The sequence below is a fragment of the Triplophysa rosa genome, linkage group LG2, assembly GCF_024868665.1.
Source record: "Triplophysa rosa linkage group LG2, Trosa_1v2, whole genome shotgun sequence".
NCBI lineage: Eukaryota > Metazoa > Chordata > Actinopteri > Cypriniformes > Nemacheilidae > Triplophysa > Triplophysa rosa.
This window is the reverse complement of record NC_079891.1, coordinates 29,903,484-29,925,453: the sequence shown is the minus strand read 5'-3', so window position 1 is coordinate 29,925,453 and position 21,970 is coordinate 29,903,484. Positions and strand designations below refer to the sequence as shown.

General features: G+C 38.1%; 1 protein-coding gene across 2 annotated transcripts in view; it reads right to left on the bottom strand.

Moving 5' to 3' along the window:
* Positions 1-21,970, bottom strand: part of si:dkey-215k6.1 (transmembrane protein 132C) — a 168,377-nt gene that overhangs the window by 43,779 nt on the left and 102,628 nt on the right. For both annotated transcript variants that reach the window (XM_057361482.1, XM_057361490.1), the window contains one exon: positions 2,989-3,172. In XM_057361482.1, the coding sequence (XP_057217465.1) occupies positions 2,989-3,172 (184 nt within the window). The remainder of the gene's footprint in view (positions 1-2,988; positions 3,173-21,970) is intronic.

Sequence of the window (21,970 nt, the reverse complement as noted above, 5' to 3'; positions counted from 1 at the left end):
TCTGTAATTTCAAATACGACAGCTATTACGCATCCGTCTTTCCCGTCTTTTGCTCTCACTATCTTCTCCTAATGTAAACAAGCAGAGGCAGACCGCCGCTGAAAGCCCCACCCCTCCAGCAGCTGCACGGCCCTCTGGGTATTTCAGCAACTCATTGGAATCTTCAAACAACAAAGATAAACAAGTGTTCCAATTAAGAATTAATTACCATTCAGACACTCAAGTGCTTCCGCGCTCCGTCGGGAACGGCTCTGAAAGCGAGACGGAAAGAAACAGGAAAGGGGTCAAAATTGTGACAGGAAATAAATGACATGTAGAGGTAAAGGTGAGGATGAAGGCAGAAGGTACGAGAGACGGAGAAAGCCCCAAAAAATGGCCTGGAGGTATTACGGTGCTGGGCTTGAAACACTCTAACAAGCCCAAAGCAGAATTACAGCAGATGTAAGGAAACAGCCGCACTGATCCAATTTATAACTGGCTTTCAACACCAAAGAGATGAGAGAGCGAAACAGGCTCTGTAGTACACACTCACTGTGGGTGAAATAGCGTCTACACAGCAAGGTAAATTACGGCTAATAGGTCATATCTCTGCTGGAACTTACGAGTGCTAAAAGCTACTCTGAGCACAAGTATATCCCGTTAAGTGCTTATTTTGTGGGCCAAATATATACGGGATGGCTTTGAGAGCGAGTTTCGGACATATTAGTAATTGCCTCTGGTGTATAAACAAGTATAAAGACTTAATCTTCCACCAAACTATATCTAGTTTGTTCTCTTTACTTGTAATCATTCGTCGATGGTGAAACTGTTTCTAGAGTAAATGGATTTTTCTTTAATGATCAGTATGCTTCCACAGGAAGTCCAGGATGAGACTAAAGCATGACCTGCCTTTCATCTACTGACCTTTTCTGACTTTAAGTCTCACGTGTCGCAGGTCTCTGTCTTTCTTCGTTGACAGGTACTCTGGGACTCTAACAAGATGTAACTTTAAAAGGTTTGGACTGAATGTCACTGTGGATGAGTGTGAAGTAGAAAGATGGAGACAGAGAGACAGACAGACAGAAAGAAATAGAGAAAGAAAGAATGAAAGAAAGAAAAACAGATAGACAGAAGCCTGAATGTCACTGTGGATGAGTGTGAAGTAGAGAGCTGGAGAAAGACAGCCAGACAGACAGACAGACAGACAGACAGACAGACAGACAGACAGACAGACAGACAGAAAGAAAGAAAGAAAGAAAGAAAGAAAGAAAGAAAGAAAGAAAGAAAGAAAGAAAGAAAGAAAGACAGACAGACAGACAGACAGACAGAAAGAAAGAAAGAAAGAAAGAAAGAAAGAAAGAAAGAAAGAAAGACAGACAGACAGACAGACAGACAGACAGACAGACAGACAGACAGACAGACAGACAGCACAGACAGACAGACCAGAACAGACAGAAAAAAATGAAGAGAAAGGAAAGAAAGGAGAAGAAAGAAGAAGACAAAAGAGAGACAAAGAAGAAAAGACAGAAAAAGAAAGAAAGAAAGAAAGAAAGAAAGAAAAAAGAAAGAAAGAAAGAAAGAAAGAAAGACAGACAGACAGACAGACAGACAGAAAGAAAGAAAGAAAGAAAGAAAGAAAGAAAGAAAGAAAGAAAGAAAGAAAGAAAGAAAGAAAGAAAGAAAGAAAGAAAGAAAGAAAGAAAGAAAGAAAGAAAGAAAGAAAGAAGCTAAATTAAAATCCTTAAAATAAACTGAAAGAACAATGTAGTAGTAATAATCCTAATATTATAATTTTTTGCTTTTACCCATGATCGGATAGCTAATATAAATTGAGGCATTCCAAAATGACGCTTTCCTCAGAAAATAGATGTCCCATCTTCCTGACTGCAGTCTCTACATCTCAATGACTTTCCCCTCAGTGGAAACAGCTATTCAGCACTAGGCATGGCTCCATGGAGGGAGAGTCATGACTGGAGTCATGTACCCCAGCAGGGCAGCCCAGTCTGGAGCCATAAGAGTCACCTCTCCCATGTGCTGTAGGTACATGTATCATGGAGATCTAAACAGCAGGTCAGGAACATATGAACTGACTTATCAGAAGGTCAAAACACAAGGGTTATTAAAACATACAAAAGTGTCAGAGCCATGGCCTAGACACAGGTTCCCTCTACTTCTCAACCTATTATCCTCTCTATATAGTTTTATCAATAAAAAGTGTCAACATGTTCAAAAATATGAATAAAACAATTAAATAAATAACAAAGTAATCCACACAGACACGAAGCTGACACACAATGATGTAGCCATTATTTCAACTAAAGTTTGTGCGACACAAATCCGCACAGCAGTTTAAACTTCAGGCCAAACAATCCACACAAACACAATCTCTCTTTCTCTCTTATCTCTGCTCATGCTGCGTTTCAGAGAGTGCAGAGTTGCTACTGTCTATTTGCTAAAAGAGCGCTGTGTTTTTCTGATATGATGTGACAAACTACTGCTGTTATATCACATATAACCACAGGATGCAACTTGTCTAAAGAACTCCTTTGTCTGAGTCCCTGTCTGCATTAAACAGTTGTACACAGGTATGTGCTCCTAAATGATATTTAAAAAGCCAAAGGTCACCGAGAACACAGTATATTTATCATCCTTTATTTGCTAATATTGTATTTGCATTAAGTATATTTCACTCGTTCGTGCCTGGCTTTGATTAAAGCAGGAATTGATGCAAAATGGTGCATCAATCCAAACATGTTTCTGTGCAAGAAAAGTGCCAATTTCAGGCCAGTTTTTAAATGTGTTTGAATTACACAGAGGAGAAGAGAAAAGAACATAAGCGAGAAGAAAAGGACAGAAGAGAAGAGAAGAGCATTTGGAGTTTAGTAGGTGTTAAATCTGAGTCCTGAATGTAGAAAATCAATGCTATGAATAAAATTGCAAGGCACGATCTCCGCATAACAAACACAGAGCCAGCAAGAGTAAACATTGAGGCTGGTGTTGCGTCCTCACCTCAGCGAGGGGTACAATCCCCTGTATGTCTCTCTGACTGATATAGACGGTGGCGATCACTTCTGCAGACGCTCCAGTGGAGGGATACTCGATCTGCCAGCGGACGGACTGAGATGACTGCAGGTTGATGAAATTGTCAATCTCAAAGTCCACCCACATGATCTCATAGAAGGAACCATCAGATCTGTGGAAGAATGGCGAAAGACGGACATTAAGATCAGAGCGGGGAAGAGTGAGAAACCCTCAGATCGAGGCAGAATAAGAGCTTTAAAGGAGCACAACTGCTGCCCTAGTGCCATGAGTCCGACTTTATCATGTGGTTGGATGTGTATGAGTCTCATTTCCTCCAGGCACTGGTTTATGTATGAAGGAAACCGGTTTCAGACAGGGCGTAAAGGCACAACATCGCGTCTACTGATCTTAAAACAAATTCAAGTGAGCTTTAGAAAAAAACAACAAAATATTTATGTACTACAAGACTTATTTCTTAGTTAAAATAATCATACATTGCAAACAGAAAGGAAAAAATTGCAATATGAAGATTACATTTAATTCAACCACATGTGGAATTTTTATTAACTTTTTTTTATTAAACGCAGAACTGTATGTACAGCATTCTGGGATTTCATTGGCAGCAAAAGATATATATTTGGTGCATTTACAACTTGACTTTATAAATGCATTTCATAGATACATAGATACAATGTGAAGCAATCACAACATCCGGCCATTATTCGCTATGAAAATTATGGCATAATACAAATTTTTTTGACAGAATATGACTGCTTTAGAGTTTCCATGAGTGTCACTCAATCATAGACCTAAAAAAGAAAAAAAATCTAACATTGGAAAATGAAAACAGAATGCACATCAAACACAAATTTTGTTCTTTGACATACAGTATAAGCAGTGTCAATAAAAATCAATTTAGATTAAAACAAATTGTGAATTTAACCACTTTCATTGCTTAGAATCTAAAAGAAGGAAACTGTCTACACACATTTTTTCTGTTCAGCAGTTTAAAGAGACTGACACCATTTGAATTGGCTTTTACAATTTATTATTATCGTTAATTTAAGATTTACACAACCCCAAATGGCATGTAAAAACAATCATGCAGTAACTGGTTTATGTACATGACATTGTGCGTTTTCTTCCTGTTAAAATAGGAGACGCGCATACACATGCACACACACAAAGCTACAAGAACGTAGCGCAACCGCAAAACCATTTACCCGAATGAGTCAGGAAATCCTTCCTGACTACTTCCTCCTCTTTTTCTCTCCAATGAGCACACCCGGTTAGATCACGACCGCTTTAAATGCTCTGTCTCGACCTCTGACCTCACACAAACACGGGCCAAATAACAGACTCCCCCTTCTCCATTCTCAATATGACACCCACCCAAACCGGTTCAATTACACTCGCCCAATCGGCCGCTTGATGGATGTTACGCAGTCTGACCCTTCCTCCTTCAAAAGGACTCTTCTGGAAGCAGTAAATGAATCAATAAAGCAACAGACAATACTTTACTGCCAAGATGGCATATGTCTGCAGGGAGAGGCCAGTCAGAGAATGAGAAATAAATAATGTTATGGAGAATGAGAGCACGGAAAAAAGAATCAGTCACAGCCTCTCTTTGTCTCCCCTGGAAGCGCAATGTCATTTCTCTGAATAGCACCAGCGTTTATCATTATTCACTCAGGCTTCCAGTCAGACAGCGATCTTGCCCAAACACTCGCTTACGCCGAACAATGAGCCTCAGACACACAAACCGCACATGCACGTGGGCACGTACAATCATACACGAACGCGCTGAAGAGGACGTTCAGAGGCGTTAAGAGGATTAGTTATGTAGAAGCAGATGAGTAGCGGGGAAGACAGGAAAGTTATTTTGTATTCGAGGAAAGTTGTTAAGCATTCAAAGCAGACGGATAATAAAGAGCAGGAAAGCATGTAGTGAATGAGCGGTGCATTAATAACGAATTTTTTATTTAAAGGAACAAGTTTCAGTTTATTTACACCTTGAGCCGTACCAAACCAGTAAGGATGCAAAAAGAGAATTTCCTAATATATTGAAGTACATAGAAACACACAGAAAAGCATATACGTAATATATGTTTTTATAATATATAATATATAAACAATATGCGTAATATTCAACTAAATCCTATATTGAACTACGGCTTTAAGAAAGTAATAGATTATTGTAAAATATTTTCTTACAAACCAGTGCCAAAAAGATAAAGAGTGACAACAGCCCACCTGCTCTAGATATCTTAAATAAATGTAGAGTTCATTTGCAATAATAGATAACTCGTTTTTATTTATTTGGATAAATCATGTTTTTTTATTGTTTGATCGTGTTTTTATTGTGTTTTATTATGTTAGTTAGCCTACTTAGCTATTATTACTTGATCAAAACAACGCAACTGCAGTTTGATTGATATTACTTGGAATGCATGATTTTTGCAAATGAACTCTTCAAATCACTTTTTGATATTTGATATAACTTGTATCTAAGAGGGAGAATGAACAAGAATCATGGCCCTTTGAGTCAAACCACAAACCACCAATTCACATGCTTTAGTCTCTCTCTCTCTCTCTCTCTCTCTCTCTCTCTCTTTCTCTCTCTCTCAAATGTAATAAATTGAAGTGAATGAGAAAGGAGAGGAATGGACAGTCTCATTGTCCTCTGCTGTATTAATTAGCCATCATTGACTGGTTCAGGGTTTGTGGCCGCCGCAGTCACAAAGGAGGCAGGAGTTAAAACCCGACAGCAGCTAAGAGGAAGAGACGCCACTATACATCACTCGCCTGTTGTTTAACCTCTGTTGAGAAAGTCCTGTTTCAGAGTGCTGAAGAGACACAGAAGGATAGGAAAAGAGAAGTTCAGTCAGCCACATTAAAAGAAGCGTTTGTCACCCGTGATGGGTTCACTCAGGTAAACGTGTATTTCAGGACATCGCCCGAGAGAGTTAGCTCCTCTGCAGGTGTCCGCATAAAGAGCGAGCCAAGAGCACACGGTTGTCACCCACGTCGTAATTCTTTTGACACCGGATCTTCTGGAGTATTTTCGGAGCTCGTGATGCAAATTGAACACTTTCCATGACACACTGCTGTAAATGATTAAACTGTGATAAAATATCACCATTATTAGTCAATATATTTAACAACAGTGTTAACTAGATTTGAAAACTTTTTGAAGAAATGTGTATGGTGACTATAATCAACTCAATTAATTAGTTAGTTGATAAGAAGTTGAATTAGCAGACAATCGTGACTGAGCTGTACTGTAATGTAAATGTTCGCATATGTGGTCCTCTTCCCAAGAGGCAATGAGGCTCAGAGTTCAAAATGTCTTTGTCTTGGCTGAGGCTCAAGTTCAACCCAGTGCTGAGAAACAATCGCTTTATAGAGGTTTGGTGAACTAAATATAGTGCCAGACATTGACCTAATTGCTATTTTACCATGCACAAGCAAGGCAGGTTAGAGAGTTAGCATGTTAGCATTCAAAATGTGCATGTGACAGAGAGAGAGAGAAAGAGAGAGAAAGAAAGAGAAAGAGAGAGTGAGAGAGGAGGAGAGAGAGAGAGAGAGAGAGAGAGAGAGAGAGAGAGAGAGAGAGAGAGAGAGAAAGAGAACAATGTCATATCCTCATTACTGACCGCTGGCTCCAAGCCATGTCTAAAGATGTCATGAAACAAAAACAGAGGAAAAAATGGAAAAAAAGAGAGAGGGAGTGTGTCAGGAAATTCATGGTGGCCGCAGTGTTCCACTAGGTAGCAGACGGTAACCGCGGTGACAGACGGGTGGAGCACAGCGGCCTGATGGTAAACCACACACAAGTCCATTCGGCTACACTCTGTTTTCATACCCAGCACACAATAGCATACAAGCGTGTGTATGCATGTGTGTGTTAGTGTGTATGGTCGAGATAGCCCAAAAGAGACAGAAATGTCATGCTACCTTTCTTTATTTTCCCCTGCCTCACCTTCCACTCTCATTCTATCTTTTTCTGCCCGGTCTAGAACACAATGCCTCTTTCCACACTGTCATTTCCCCGCTGAGACTCTCTGCGGTATTTAGGTCATAGTGAATTTGAATGCAGCCTCAAAAAGCATATTCACTCGACAATAACCCCACTGAGTGCGCACAAGGGTTCATATGCAGGTCTGGTGAAAAACAGCAGAAGTTTCATTAAATTAAACTCAACCACCAACTATCTAAGCAAATGTGGACTGGTGTGACGACAAAGGAAATTCATTTTAACAGGAAACGGGTGTGTTTTGGCTGGGGGCGCTCGGTGTTTCAGCACTGGACAGCTCCACCAATCACAGACCAGCATTATAAAATAAGCAATTATAAAACAAAGAAATTTATACAGATTTGGAACAACTCGAAGGTGAGTAAATGATGACAGAATTTTCATTTTGGGGTAATGTAAATGTTAAAATTATAAATTAAAAATAAATTGTAAATTGTAAATTATAAATTATAAAGTAATGTTGTGTTGAGTCAAAGCGCAAATGATGCTATCCAATGCGGCATAAGCAATAACAAAAATAACTGAAACGCGCACCACTTCAGCAATTTTGATGCACTGCTCACTCATAATTCAGTAAAACGTATTTGAGAAGATGAGAGAACGTCAGTTGAGATTCTTACTCCAAGATCGCCACCTCATAACACCTGTCACATTTAGAATCTGATTTTTAGAGATCCATTTGTCAGCTGTTTACTCTGCACGTATATCATATTTATTTGTTATAAATATTGGCATTTTTTAAAATAATGCATGCATACTGTATGACAGCCTAGAAGATACATAACAACTGTTTAGAAACAAGATTCTCTGTTAAATTAATCTATTGATATCTTCAGGGTATAACTGCTCATACTGTATAATGATAAGCATTTTAGCTAATCCGAAAAATGATCCAATCCGTGAACCAAATCCGTAATAGGATCCGAACCGTGAGTTTTGTGATCCGTTGCACCACTACTCAATAAATATTAAAAATGAATTTAGAATAACTGTACATTCTATATTTTAGGCGTTTCCGCTATTATCTCCTTTAAAATAACATATAGACATTTTTTAATACAATATTGACTTGCAAACAAAGATTTTTTTCTAAGTGAAAATCTGAAACCTTTTTTTATAATAATACAAACCCATCTGTACCATGCAATATATTACATGCGATGTTGTGCTTCTCACTGTCTTGAGGAATTGAGGAAACAAGTACCTGAAACAAGTTCTCAGTCTGAGAATAATTCATGTTGTTTATTCATCAGCCAGAATTCAAAATCTATCACATCAAGGGAAAATGCAAACTATATTTAAATATTTGTTAATTTGCGTTTTTCGTTTCACTTACGTCTCGCATTGTATGTGCACAGCTGGAAACACAAAATAATGTTACAGTTTTCACTTATTCACAAATTTGTGCTTTCCATACGGAAAAACATTTTGAATTTTGAACCCCCTTTTGTGTTTTCAGGTCCCCAAAATACAGCTGTCATGTAACTGAACAGCCAAAACACCTAACAATGTTTCAAAAAAACTTGATTTAATTGCCCCCTAAGGACTGCACCAGCAAAAGATATTGATTTACAATGGTTAACCACATCAAAAGCAACTGCGCTAACCGCTACAACACACCAAGACATACATAAAGAGCTTTGAAACTGTGAACGATGTTAGCGATTCAGTGACTTACAGCCATTCAAACAGAAGTACCACTTTGTCTGACAAAGTGTTTAAGTGGTGTGCTGGTGTCCAGCATGCATGGCTGCAGAAGTTTATTACGGCGAAATTGCCTGAGGCTTTGGAAACTCACCAAGGCCAGTAAGTCAGCGTCAAAATCTCTTCAGAACTGAAAGGTCTACTGTAAGAGTGTCTGCGAGAGCTTGAATAGCTTTAAATCAAATGTCCTCTTCCTCTATCTGTGACGCCCACTTGCTGCTAATGGCTCTGAAAATTAGCCAAGGTTTGGTCTGGATCTTTCATTTTATAGCACACACAAACGTTCAGGTGCACGTATACAGACACCGGAGGATGCCGGCGAGCACACATGAACGCACGGACACGGAAATGTTGCAGGTGAGATTTAATGCCTGTTGAGGGAGCTGTATCAGCAGCACAAAAGTTGCAAGACTATCCTCTAATATTCAGCAATATTCTGTTTAAATTATTTAAAAAGTTTGACAATTAAATCACAAGAACAAGTGACCCCCACTAGTAAACAACACTACTTTCTCTCTCTCCGAAGGTGAAAACAGATTTCAGATATGCACACACACAGGTGGGTAAAGCGTTCAGCTGCCATCAAACAATCAGCGGCGTGGTGCAACAGGCCGGACCGGATCACAGGCGGTCGAGCATGAAGGAGGAAACGGACCTGTCACACGTTCACTGTCATCTTCTCTTTTTCAAACACACACACTGTCATGCTGACCTGCCTTGTCAGCTAAACTTCCCATGATGCACCTCCTCCCTCCAACACTTTCCTATTTGCCTTCGATATGACCTGTCAGTCATCACCATGGAAACCAGGTAGCCTGCATAATCTCCAATCAGCAAGTGTGACTAGTTTATCAACAGCTCCGTGCTGTCCAGTTCTACGCTGCGGGATGCCACGTCCGATCCGAGAGATTTTCCGATGACCTTTTACACTACAAATGACCGAGTTTCAGGGGTTGCTTTTTCGTTACGAAAGCATCTCTTACGTAAGCAATTATAAGCATGAACTGTTTGTGACACCAGGGTGTTCAAAATAAATTAGTTTAAGATGCAGTGGCCCCAAAGAGTATTTTGACACTTCAGTCACATTAATAATGAATAATGAATGAAATGAAACATTAGATGATAAAAAATCAAACCAAGTGGAAACAAGTCCCTTTCTTAGAACAAACTTTACAATTCAAAGCTGTTTTTGTAATTTCTTCAAACCAACTGGCCACAAAGTAGACATTTGCATGAAGCCGAGCTACTGAGGCAGGCTAAGCAGTTGAAGGGTATGGGGGGGTGTACCTGAATGAACATCTTACAAAAAAGAATTGCAAGATGTGCACGTATTCTGAGGAAACGGAACAAGATACGAGCCACATGGACTAGAAATTGCAAAGTAATGACACGGCTAAACGGAACACCTGAGGAAGCTACATATAATAGGAGAACTTAAAGAATTGGATCAGTACGATAGGTGATGACTGTGCTGCGGCTAATGGAACGACGAAAGAAGCCATGGAGAACAAAAATAACTTGATAAGTGTACAGGACGAATAAAGGTTGCGTGAAGGATGCTAAATGGACATGGATTTTTTAATAATATAAATGGCGGATATTGACGAGGAATTTTTGTTCCCATTTAGTGATGTTGATGACTTCTCAATGTCACTGTCAGTACGATCATTTAAATTTGAAATCCTTCAATCACACAGACCATAAAATGTATGAGATCGAATATGAAATTGACCCGGAAAACCATTTTTTCAACAAAGTAAATAATAATTGTTGTGAGTATTATACTGAAGAAACATTTAATAGAAATCTGGAAATGGACGGGGCATTATCAGTATTGCATTTAAATAGTAGACGTCTATATAAAAACTTCATACAAATTAGGGAGTACTTGTTTAAGTTTAACAACTTGGCTTGATAATGTGAGAGTACAAGATGTTGAACTGGAAGGATATCATTTCTTTACGACTAACAGGGTTAATAAGAAAGGTGGAGGAGTTGCTTTGTATGTTGACACAACGTTCAATTCAATTCAATTTTATTTATATAGCGCTTTTCACAATGTGCATTGTTCCTTTACAGGAGAAAATAAGAAAAACTGAAAAACACAAAAAAAGGTAAAACACAGCACAGTGCATGGTGTTTATAGAACAAGCAAAATTATTCTAGTAAATAATATCTAATAAATGCATCCTCCCGGTGGTTTATTTAGCATATTTTGCATTAAGTGAACGCTTTGCTGAAAAGATGTGTCTTTAATCTAGATTTAAATTGGGAGAGTGTGTCTGACCCTCGAATAGTATCGGGAAGGCTATTCCAGAGTTTAGGTGCTACGTATGAGAAAGCTCTACCCCCTTTGGTGGATTTAGTTATTCTAGGTGTTATCAAAAGTTACCTGCCTATTTATGTGATAAAAACGTTAAGATGTAGTTTGATTAAAAATATGTCTATTACCATAGAAAATATTTTAGAGTGTGTAACTATAGAAATCGATATGGAAAGATCTAAAAATATAATCATTAGTTGTGTGTATAGACAGGGCTGTACGTTAACGTTTTTTGCATGTAGCACTGGTGCTACAGAGGTTTAAAGTTTTGTAGCACAGGCCAAACAGTTGTAGCACAAGTATAAAACATCTGTATGAGAAAAAAAATACACATAAAAAACATTTATGTGTAGTTTATCACATAAATAGGCAGGTAACGGATAAAGGACATTAATGTTACAGTTTGGTAAATTAGGGTCATGTAATTTAGTTTTTACCAAGTTCCTTTTTTTCCATTTTATTTCTGAGTGCTGTGTTTTCCATTCTTTTACTATTATATATTTGTCCACATACTGTAGTATACTATTATATCATTTACAATATTAAACTGCAGTAAGTTTTATATATATATACAGTATATATATATTATATATTAGTTGAGTAAATATAAGTATACTCTAGTGTTTATAGTTTATCAATTTACTGCTAGAATACTACAATGTATTATAGTAAATATTATAATACAATACAGTGTTTTTAATCTGGATGTTCAAGTTTACCAGACTTTTATTTTGACGGGTCATCGCAAAGAGAGTGTGGTTGACAAAGGCTGCATCCGAAATCGCCTACTATATAGTATGGAAGTAGGCGATTTCGGACGCAGCCTTTGTCAACCACATTTCTCTTTGCGAAATGAGTATGAGTCATGAATAGTATGTCCGAAACCTTTAGTGCGCACTGGTCGAAAAGCACTGCATCGCGTCTACAATTCACAGGTATCACGCATCGGACGAGTACATTTTGCATGCACGAGCTCAAGTTCACAGTCCACTTCTGATGCAGGATGGGTCAGTTTATTTTTACTCTGTTTTACTTGAAAAACGTGGCTTTTGAACATTAATCAATGAATAAGCTCTATATCACTTTGGTAAATCCGTTATAGTTTTCTTGTACCTGATATTTGTAACTGACAAAACATATCTTAAATGAAAACATATTATATACATTGTATTGTGCACTTATAGTTCCATACATTATTTATTGTGTGGGGCCATACATACAAAACTAATATAAATTCAATAGATATGTTACAAAAAAAGCAATAAGGATTGTTTTGTTATGGAAAGTTGTTTGTGAGAACCGAAATAAAAAATGAAATGAAAAATGAAATTCAGGAAATGTATTAAGTCAGCATATTAAACATATTATTTATGTTTAATGTTGACTCGTTAATATTAATATTTTTCTCCACATTTAAGAAAAGTAGTAAACTCATGAAAACTATGGAACAATACAAAAGTTACTATGTTTAACCTAAATCAAAGTACCTTCTTAGCATCTTCAGTGTAGTCACACTTTGCCTGGAATTTGTAAAAATGTACTCAGTTCTGGTCTCTTTATGGACTGCTTTTCTTCTTTATCCAAGCCATTGATTTCAAAAACATTTGTATTAAATTAAATTGTAGTTTTCTAATGAAAAAAGTCATATGTTTGTGGAAAAAGGTAATTGTACAAAAAATATTCTGTTTTACGTGCTTTGGCTGAACTAGTGTTTTCCTTCTCTTTTTTAATCCCGTTCGCATCTGCATTCTTTATTGTGCTCTGATGGGAGACCGTTGACCTTTAGTAATGAGGACTCACTGTCAAACGACTCCATATCTCACTTCACGCACAAATATAAATGTATGTCCTCTGTCACTCTGTGATATCACGTGGCTGCCATACTTGCTTACACAGCACCACAAGAGGATCAAAACAAAGGCAAAAAACAAACACGCGCACATACACGGACTGTCTGACAAACAAAACAAGCTAACCAAAAACGCCGGCAGGGTCAAGAGGCAACAAAGCCCATTTAGAGAGTGTCAAAAACAGACGATATATTGAGTAAATAGTTAACTTCAAAATTAAAATTCTGTCTTCATTTACTCAACCTTACATTTTAGTTTCTCATGGTACAGTACACTTTTGTCACTTGAGCTTAAATCACAAGGTGTCTAATCTCTTTGAATGGACAAAAGAAAAAAGTTTTACAGGTTTGGAACGACATGAGCAAATGACCGATGTTTCATTAGGGGTTGAATGTTTCTTTAAATGCTGCATTATGCATTATGTAGCTTCATTAAGATGGCTTAGAGCTTCAGACAGAGGCTTAGATTGAAATCACTTCACACTAGGGATGCTCATATTGACCGTTTTAATTTTGACCGGTTAATACTATCAGTTAAACGATTTAAAAGGTATATTTATTTTAAGTTTAATAATATTAATAATATTTTTAAATGACTATTAAATCATAAATGTTTTTAGTTTTCATTAAACATGCTAAGCATTAACTCACGGAGCATGCAGATGCGTGCAACTAGGTGTAAATGCCCTCCGAAACGTTTTCGAGACAGATTAAAGTCCGATCACGCAAGTCACTTGACGAAACTGGACACGTGTAATTCATCTGATTGTTGAGGCCACATTTGTCAGGGCTTTACTCTTCCAAACGGAGTGCCACTGGCAGCCTTGCTCAAGTTCTCTGTTTTAAATGTAGACACGGGACAATCGCGCTCACAATGCGCTGTGACATTCTCTGTCTTCACGGCGTGTCTACGGCTCAGCAAAGCTAATACTGCAAGGGAATTTCGGTGCTAGCCATCAATTTATCCTTTACATAAAATTATCTCATGGATGCTTAGCATCATCTGCCCGTGTGCTTTGGAAAGGAGAAGAAAACAGCGCGACCGGTGGTTTCACTGCCTTCTATTAGATATGACGTAAAAATACGAATGTGAAATATGAAAAAAAAAAAAAAAAATTTGTATTTTGGGTGGTATAGCAGATCGGATTTATATATGTTTAGCTAAGACTGGCTGGTAGAAAGCAAATGTGACGCACTTCCAGAGGCGTTATCTCTACATTCCCGGCACATCAGTGTCATCTGAAAGGGTGTTTTCTGCCGCGGGTCTAATTGTCAACAAGCTCCAGACTGTCACCACAACACGTAAACATGTTACTTTATTAAATAAAAACTCCAAGCTTTGGATTGAGGTAGGCCTGCTATTTTTATTTGATGAAAAAACTTTCTGACGGAAATAAACTTTGCCGGTTCTTTTGTGTTTTCGTTTTGTCATATTTTGTTAATTAATTCAGTTTTTTTCTTGCCTGTTTATTTTATGCTTTGGATTTATATTATTTAAGTTTTTCTCCATTGTCCAAAACGCCGCAGGTTCGTGAAAATGTGATCATATGTGAATGCAGGTGCTGTTGTTGATGTATTCGTTATGCTGCTGTTTGCATGTTAAAATAAATCTGTGAAAAAAATGTTTGTATTTTTAACGTGTCACAGACCCTCGTCAACTTTAGCTTTGTTCTCATTTCGAAGTCTGCGTCCTCCGGATGTCGCATGCGAAGGCGTATGCGGCAGACAAACGCGACCTCCGGAGGACGCAGCCTACGAAATGAGACGCAGCATGTATTTTTTTAATTCCAATTTATTATTAGAATCTTATCAGTTAACGGTTAATGTTCGGATAACGAGTGTCGGTTCTCGATTAGGGAAATTAACAGAAATGAGCATCCCTCCTTCACACCAGACTCAAAGCTAGCCAACTTAAACCTTAAAAAACAGTACTGTACGATTTATTAAGCTTATTAAAGCTTCTGTTCTTTAGTATTTATATCTTTCTTTTGTATTTATGTTTGTGCAATTAAACAATGAAATTGCTTTTTAAGAAAGGATTAAATCCAACATAAGCTGTCCTGATGGCATCTGTGGCATGGTATTGGAATCATGTTTACATTAGACATCCACAATCATGCAATCACATCATGTTAGCATAAGACAGTTTGCATGGTGTGATAAAACTTACTTACAAACCCTGTCTGTGCAATTATCCAGATGTTTGCATACTCCTGGAATAGCAGTCCCTCTAATTAAATACAACCTTACACATTACATAATAAACATTTAATGTAAGTGCTTTAAAAACACAGTTATTACACTGCTCTAAATCCTTCTGTACACTTGCCTCGTGGGCTTCATTTGTAATTAGATACTGTACATGTGTTTTGACAAGTAATGAAAATAATAATCGACAATGTGCCACACACACTGTCAATAGAGTTTAAGAATGTTCCTTTAAAACCTTCATAAACAACAACTACAACTCTAACAGATCAAGGACTGTGTGTTTCTGTGACAAAGACAGTTCCTGTGGTACTGTCTTTAATCTTACATGTGGCCTTACAAACAGCAGAAAAACAAGCACACACACACAACTCAAACTTTCACACTCTGAAATGACCCACAAGGTCAAAGATGAGGCCCCGGTGGGACTGTCCTGAGCAGTGCCAGAGTCAAAGTTAATGGAAAAGTAGCTGTACAAGAGACGCAGGTGAATCTCAAACATACAAACAGTAACCCAGACACACAAGTAGATGGTGGATGTGACATTTAGGACAAGTTTGCCTTACATGCGCAACTCTACAAAGGTGATAAACAGAGAATGAGAACAGAAGTGAGAGAGAGAGAGAGAGAGAGAGAGAGAGAGACTCCTTATCTTACCAGCAGCACAATACATGTAATTTTGCACAGTTCTCCTCATTATTCGCTTACTTCTTGCTTTTTGTTATTCTGTCATGATGCCATGACTTTTACTAATTATGTTGTTTTGCATGACTTCATTTGCATATACGTAGGTACATTTTTTGGCAATACAAAATATTAGTGCCCACACATTTTCAAACAAAACTAGTATGAGGATTTTTTATTGTTTCTCGGGTATTCTTTAACCACCTACACTGCTTTATTAAACACAGCAAATGCCAGACAAAACTGAATATTACCAAGCACATCAAATATTACACGTTCAAAGAAATTATTATTACTAAACTCAAAGTCACATACGTCTTGTTATAGAATTGTAGATTTAGCCATATTTACTTTCATCTCTGCTTTTAATTTATATAAAGGGGTGATTTAACGCTGTTTCATGCATTCTGACTTCTTTACTTCTCATGCTTAACATGGTCACCTTGTCAAAAAATGAGTCGGCCGTATTACGTAGTATTTTCTGTGCTCGATGCACTCCCCCAAGGTTCGTATAGGTGTCGACGTTACCCAACAACTTTTCTTAGTCCCTTATTGGGCAATTCTCCTGGAAAAGCATGCCAACGGCAAGGCGAAAGAAATATCCTGCCCACGCGTCAACCGATGAGCAACAGGAAGTCCCGCTTACCATCAAGATGGTGGGCCTGCAACTGTAGCACGTTACTCTTGCGATAGAGAGAGAAGTTGAGGTGTGTTTGTTTGTTCACGGCATTTCACTGATGGATGTTATATAAAAGGTGGATATAACGCTGGATTTGCAGATCGTTTGAAACTGATAGATGGAGCGGCCCCAGCGCTAAAAGATGCCGGACATGAACCGCATGCGGTAAGTCAAACTAAGTCATATGTCTGTGTTTTGTTGGCAATAGGCACGTACGTGCATAATGTAAACAACACGAATTATAGGGATGGTTTCCCAGACAGGGATTATCTTAAAACAGGACTAGGCCTTAGTTAAATTAGGATATTTAAGTCTTTTTAAAAAACATATTTTACAAAAAAACATTACTGGTGTGCATCTTGAGACAAAACAATCTCACTTTTATATTTTAAGATATGTCAGTACAAGTTGTTTTTGATCAAGACACCTCTAACGTTTAAGTTAGTCTGGGACTAGGCTTAAGCCCTGTCCGGGAAACCACCCCATAGTGAATCAACAGTTATGCAGGGATAAGGCGAAGATGTATTGTGTGCTCGTGATTTAGTTCCTCCACCCGCACACCCCCAGGAGGTCGTCTGATTTCGGAAATAATCGTACAGCTGTATCTATCTTTTATAAATGTGATCAAACTAAACACTCTTCGAAGATACGAAGTATGCAATACTACTCTATAGTTTACTCAAGATTAATATGAGATAATATGAAATAAACTGCGCGTTCAACCGGACATTTAAATAAAAACACAATTGGTCAATTGAACTGCAATTGACCAGGTAATGGGTTGTAAGTGTGATATTGAAGTAGATGTCCCCTGCGAACCCTGAATCCACATTTCTGCTGACAGAAAGAGTAATAGATACAGGCTTTCATGAAAAAGGAAAATGCCTTTTTGGCACAAGATGGAGTCAAGCTGTGACTTGTGAAGGCAAACTATAAAAGAGGGACGGCAAACTTATCTCCTGTGTGAATGTACTGTCCAATCTGCAATACTCTCCACACCCCTGCAGCTTTTGCTTTAACAGAACACCAGAAAATTCATCTTCGGCCCAACATGCTCTCTCGTCCTCTTTCAATATTTTTTTTATAATAATATATTGATTTTTGGGGAGGTGGAGCTATAGCCCTCCCCTCACATAGTTTATGAGAGCAGTTACAGAAGAATGGCTCTCAGTACAAGGTGAACTTGTACATGAGGGAGCGTTTGCTTTATCCTTCATTTAGTTTCTTTCAGAAATTCCTTCTGTGGATTGATCATGACGCTGGCACGTAGAGTTAAGAAGGATTAAATCAATACAAAGAAATGATTTATCGTCCTTATTAGTTCGGCAATCCTAATAACCGACGACTGGGACTAAATAAAATCTTGGGACTTTTATAGCATTTTCTTGTGTGATAGAAATACTATAGTACATATAAAACTGTGACTAAATGAAATTTCTTTATCTTTTCTGAAACAAAAATCAAACTCACAAAATAAATTAAATGGCATTTAAATTTGCACACACACACAAAAAAGCAACAGCACAAACATAAACCGCACAGGCACATAAAGCTTTATTACATACAGACACAGCTTCTAAACTAGCTAAAAATAAAAGATCAAAGAAAAAACGAAATATTTTTCTTTAAGGAATATTATTGGTTACATGAGTATAAGGTTCTGATTCTGTTTGAATATTCTGAGTTCTGTGATTCATAAAGCATATATATGATTATCTCTCCTCTCCCTTCAGATGTTGGAGGCTTGTGTCAGAAAGGATGTCATGCATTGCTATTTGAGACAGAAAGCCAATCCAAACCTGATTTGGACCTTCCAGAACCACATGAACTTCAATCTGCTTTTCTCTGTGTGGATGGTAAAAATACCAGATATGTCTGACTCTTATGTCATTCCAAACCTGTATGATCTGTAATCTGCAGAACACAAAAGAAGATTGATGTTGATGTTGGTAACCGAACAACACTTGTCATCATTATCTTCCTTTGTATGTACATAAAAGACATTTCTCTAAATATCTTCTTTTGTGTTTTACTATAGAAAGAGTCATATACAGTTTTTTAATGATATGAGGGAATAAATGAATGAATGAGGCATTTATATAGTGCTTTTCTCTGTATTGCTGTACACCCAAAGCGCTTTACAATCATATGAGGGGGTCTCTCCTCAACCACCACCAGTGTGCAGCATCCACCTGGATGATGCGACGGCAGCCACAGTACAACGGCGCCAGTGCGCTCACCACACACCAGCTATAGGTGAAGAGGAGAGAGATAGAGCCAATTCAGAGGGTGAGGATCATTAGATGACAAATGATGACAATTTTTTTTGTGGGGGTTAACTATCCCTTTAAGAGAAGCAAATGCATAATTCTTAAAAAAAAAACAGTGTCTTACATTGGCTGTCTATTCATGTTGAGTGAATATCATATATTTTATACTTCTTAACTTTAAAACCACTACATGGGTATTAATAATTTTACATTTACGTGCAAATTTATTTTGGGCAAATTCTCAGACACTATCACATTCATAAATTGTTGATTATTAACATATTTCATTTAAACCAGAAACTATTGGTTAAAAGAATCAATGTTATAAAAATTAAATATTTTACCCAATATTCATGCTGTGTGTATTTTTTTATGTTTATTAGGGCATCACATCGTTATCTTATTAAGATTCTAACATCAAAATCTCAAATCGATCCCGTGTCACGTGAGCCGTGCTATTTGTGTTTGTGCGCAGGTATGCTGCCTATGTAGTGTTCCAAATAAGTCACTTGTTTGTTCAGATGCTGTTTCTGAAGGCAAGTCAACAAACTTGATTTAGTTACAGAGCTAATGATGCACACTCCAACCAAGACAATGTTGGTTAATAAGACCGGTTATTCTTAAACATCATGTCTGATAACTCTATATCTGGCTCTCGAGTCCCTAAGGGCCCCCGGAATCAGACGTTTGATCATTCCAGCAGACGCCCAGGAAGGGTCTGAAAATACGCAGGGAGGTTGTGGGAGAGAGGCTGCAGGGGGCCGGGGGTCAGTAAGGATGAGGCTCTGGAAAAATCAGGCTGGATATTTAGGGAGTAATGCATGCAAGTGCTCCTATCAAAGTGACTGAATTAGGCCAGGTATCTGGTCGCCTGTCACTGGACTACACACACACCCAGCCTGCCGGATACACACAGTCAACCCCCTAATGACTGACCATCTCTTTCCTGTCCTGCTCCATCACACACAGACATTCTGACCGCTCTGTACCCACCGCACACACACACACACACCTGCCAAAGCAGACACTTCACATACTCGAGAGTCTGTGTATTTGGACAGTGCTGGGTTTAATGTCCGTGTGAGTTTCTATGTTAGGCCAGAATAAAATGTTATTGCTCCTTCATAGCTCAAAAAACTTTTATCAGTAATGATTTTAATTTTGTCTATAAAAAACCCAGGTAGTTACACACAGTTAAAGTATAGAGAAAAATCTTTGTTATATTTGTTGTGATCAGAAACATTTTGGACATCTAAAACCAGACGTCTCCATTTGATCAATATAATCCCAATATACAGTAGACTAATGAGAATCTAAAAAGAAGATCGACAAAAGAAGCGGAATTGTGAAATAAAGGAATGAAAGTCCCAAAGAATGTTCAGGAGCATCTCAACCTCATCCTTTGAGGACAAATGGTCCATCAAAATTGGATTAGTCTCTTCCGGTGCTTTTAGAGTAAGTGCTGTGTTTGGACAGACATGTAGCAAATAAAACCCCATTTTTAATCTCTTATAAAGACTTAAAATTCCTATCCAGCCACATAGAAGCCACTTACTCGCTTCACCTGTACGCAAACCACACCCATCCATCTAGGAATGAAAACAGAGAGGTGGAATTAGGTTGAGGAAGGGTGACAGCTGTACGTCTCTGATCCGACTCTTAAAATCACTTGAATCGGCTCATTGCATTTAAGCACAAATCGAGAAGCGGTTAGATTGGGGTCAGCGAGGATGGAAAAGTTTGGCGCAGGTTAAAAGCACACGTCCGTGCAGATGCTTTTGGGAACGAATGGCGGCCTGAAGGTCTTTTTAAGCGCTTGGGGACTGGAGGAGGACTTGATGTTGGGGCGTGATGCTCGGTGGGTGTTGGTGGTTTTAAGTGATTGGGGAGAATGGGGAAGTATTAGATCATCTCAAGTGGGACAACCAATCAGATGCTGCCAAAAGTGATTAGGGAAAAAACCCACGGTGAAGATCCTGAAGGAAACACATAATTTTGGCCATAAACAAAAAAAAATGCAAAAAATCTCTGTTGGAAAAAAATATATTTTTTGATTTATGTATTATGCAGCGTATGTTATCATACATACATGTATGTGTGAGCATTGGGGGAGATATTTATGCTAATGACAACAGAGCAGGAGGGAAACACAAAACGTTCATTTCCCATAATGCCCCTAAAGGGACAAGGTTTGCTCATATTCCTCCGTGAGAACACAAAACCCTCACAGTGGGTAAATGGGTATCGATTAAACCTGGAGTTACTTTGAGGCCAGCGCATTTAATGAAAAAGGAATGAAAAAATTGACCTGATTTGGCCCGCCACGAACAGCCCAAGCCAAACCGTCATTGTAGAGAGCACATTACTCCAACCACAATCCTATTCATCTGATTCCAAATATACCACACAGCACTAATACCCATTTGCCAAACGGTTCGGATTTTTAACTGAATGAATTCGCTGCAATTGAGCATTATGCAACAATATCAACAGCCATGTGTTTATCTGCACATTGTATGAAACTAAACATATTGCGAGCTGGGTTACGTAAAAAGAAGATGAACTTGAAAATAACCTCATTTAAACCAACATTATAAGATAATCAATTATTTTAAAATGACGCAACATGTTCAGACACAAGCAGACTGAACTAATTTTCTTGCTAAAATAACTTATAAAGTACACAGTACGTTTAACCATTAGTCCACGTTATTGTTTGACTTTTACTCAAGGTACAAAGTGCAAATTCCTATGCAGATTATTTTTCTGTGGCTGTATATGTAAATAATGTATACGTTAAGTAAATGAAAAATAATTTAAAATAGAAAGAAATATTTATGCTTGGTTGCTGTCTAATGTTGGTAATGTTTTCAACTGTTTAAATATATGAATTTAAACAGAGACAGATGATAGGATTTTGCATATGGAAGAGGCAGAAGAACTGAGAGAAGGAAGAGAGCGTTTACAGAGAGAAAGGAAAGCGAGGAGAGTGTCAAACTCAATCACATTAGATATGCGGCCTCTTCTAGCACAGCTGAGGCATTTTTTAACTACACAAACACGTCAGGCTGAACACTCACCCCAGGGCCAAACAAATTACGATTCATCAAGCCGCAGATCAACGCAGAGTGATATTTCAAGAGTCCATCAGAACAGTAGCAGCAGGAACCAGCCAACCTCACTGGCAGCAGAAGTGTTCTGCCTCCATATGGGTGTG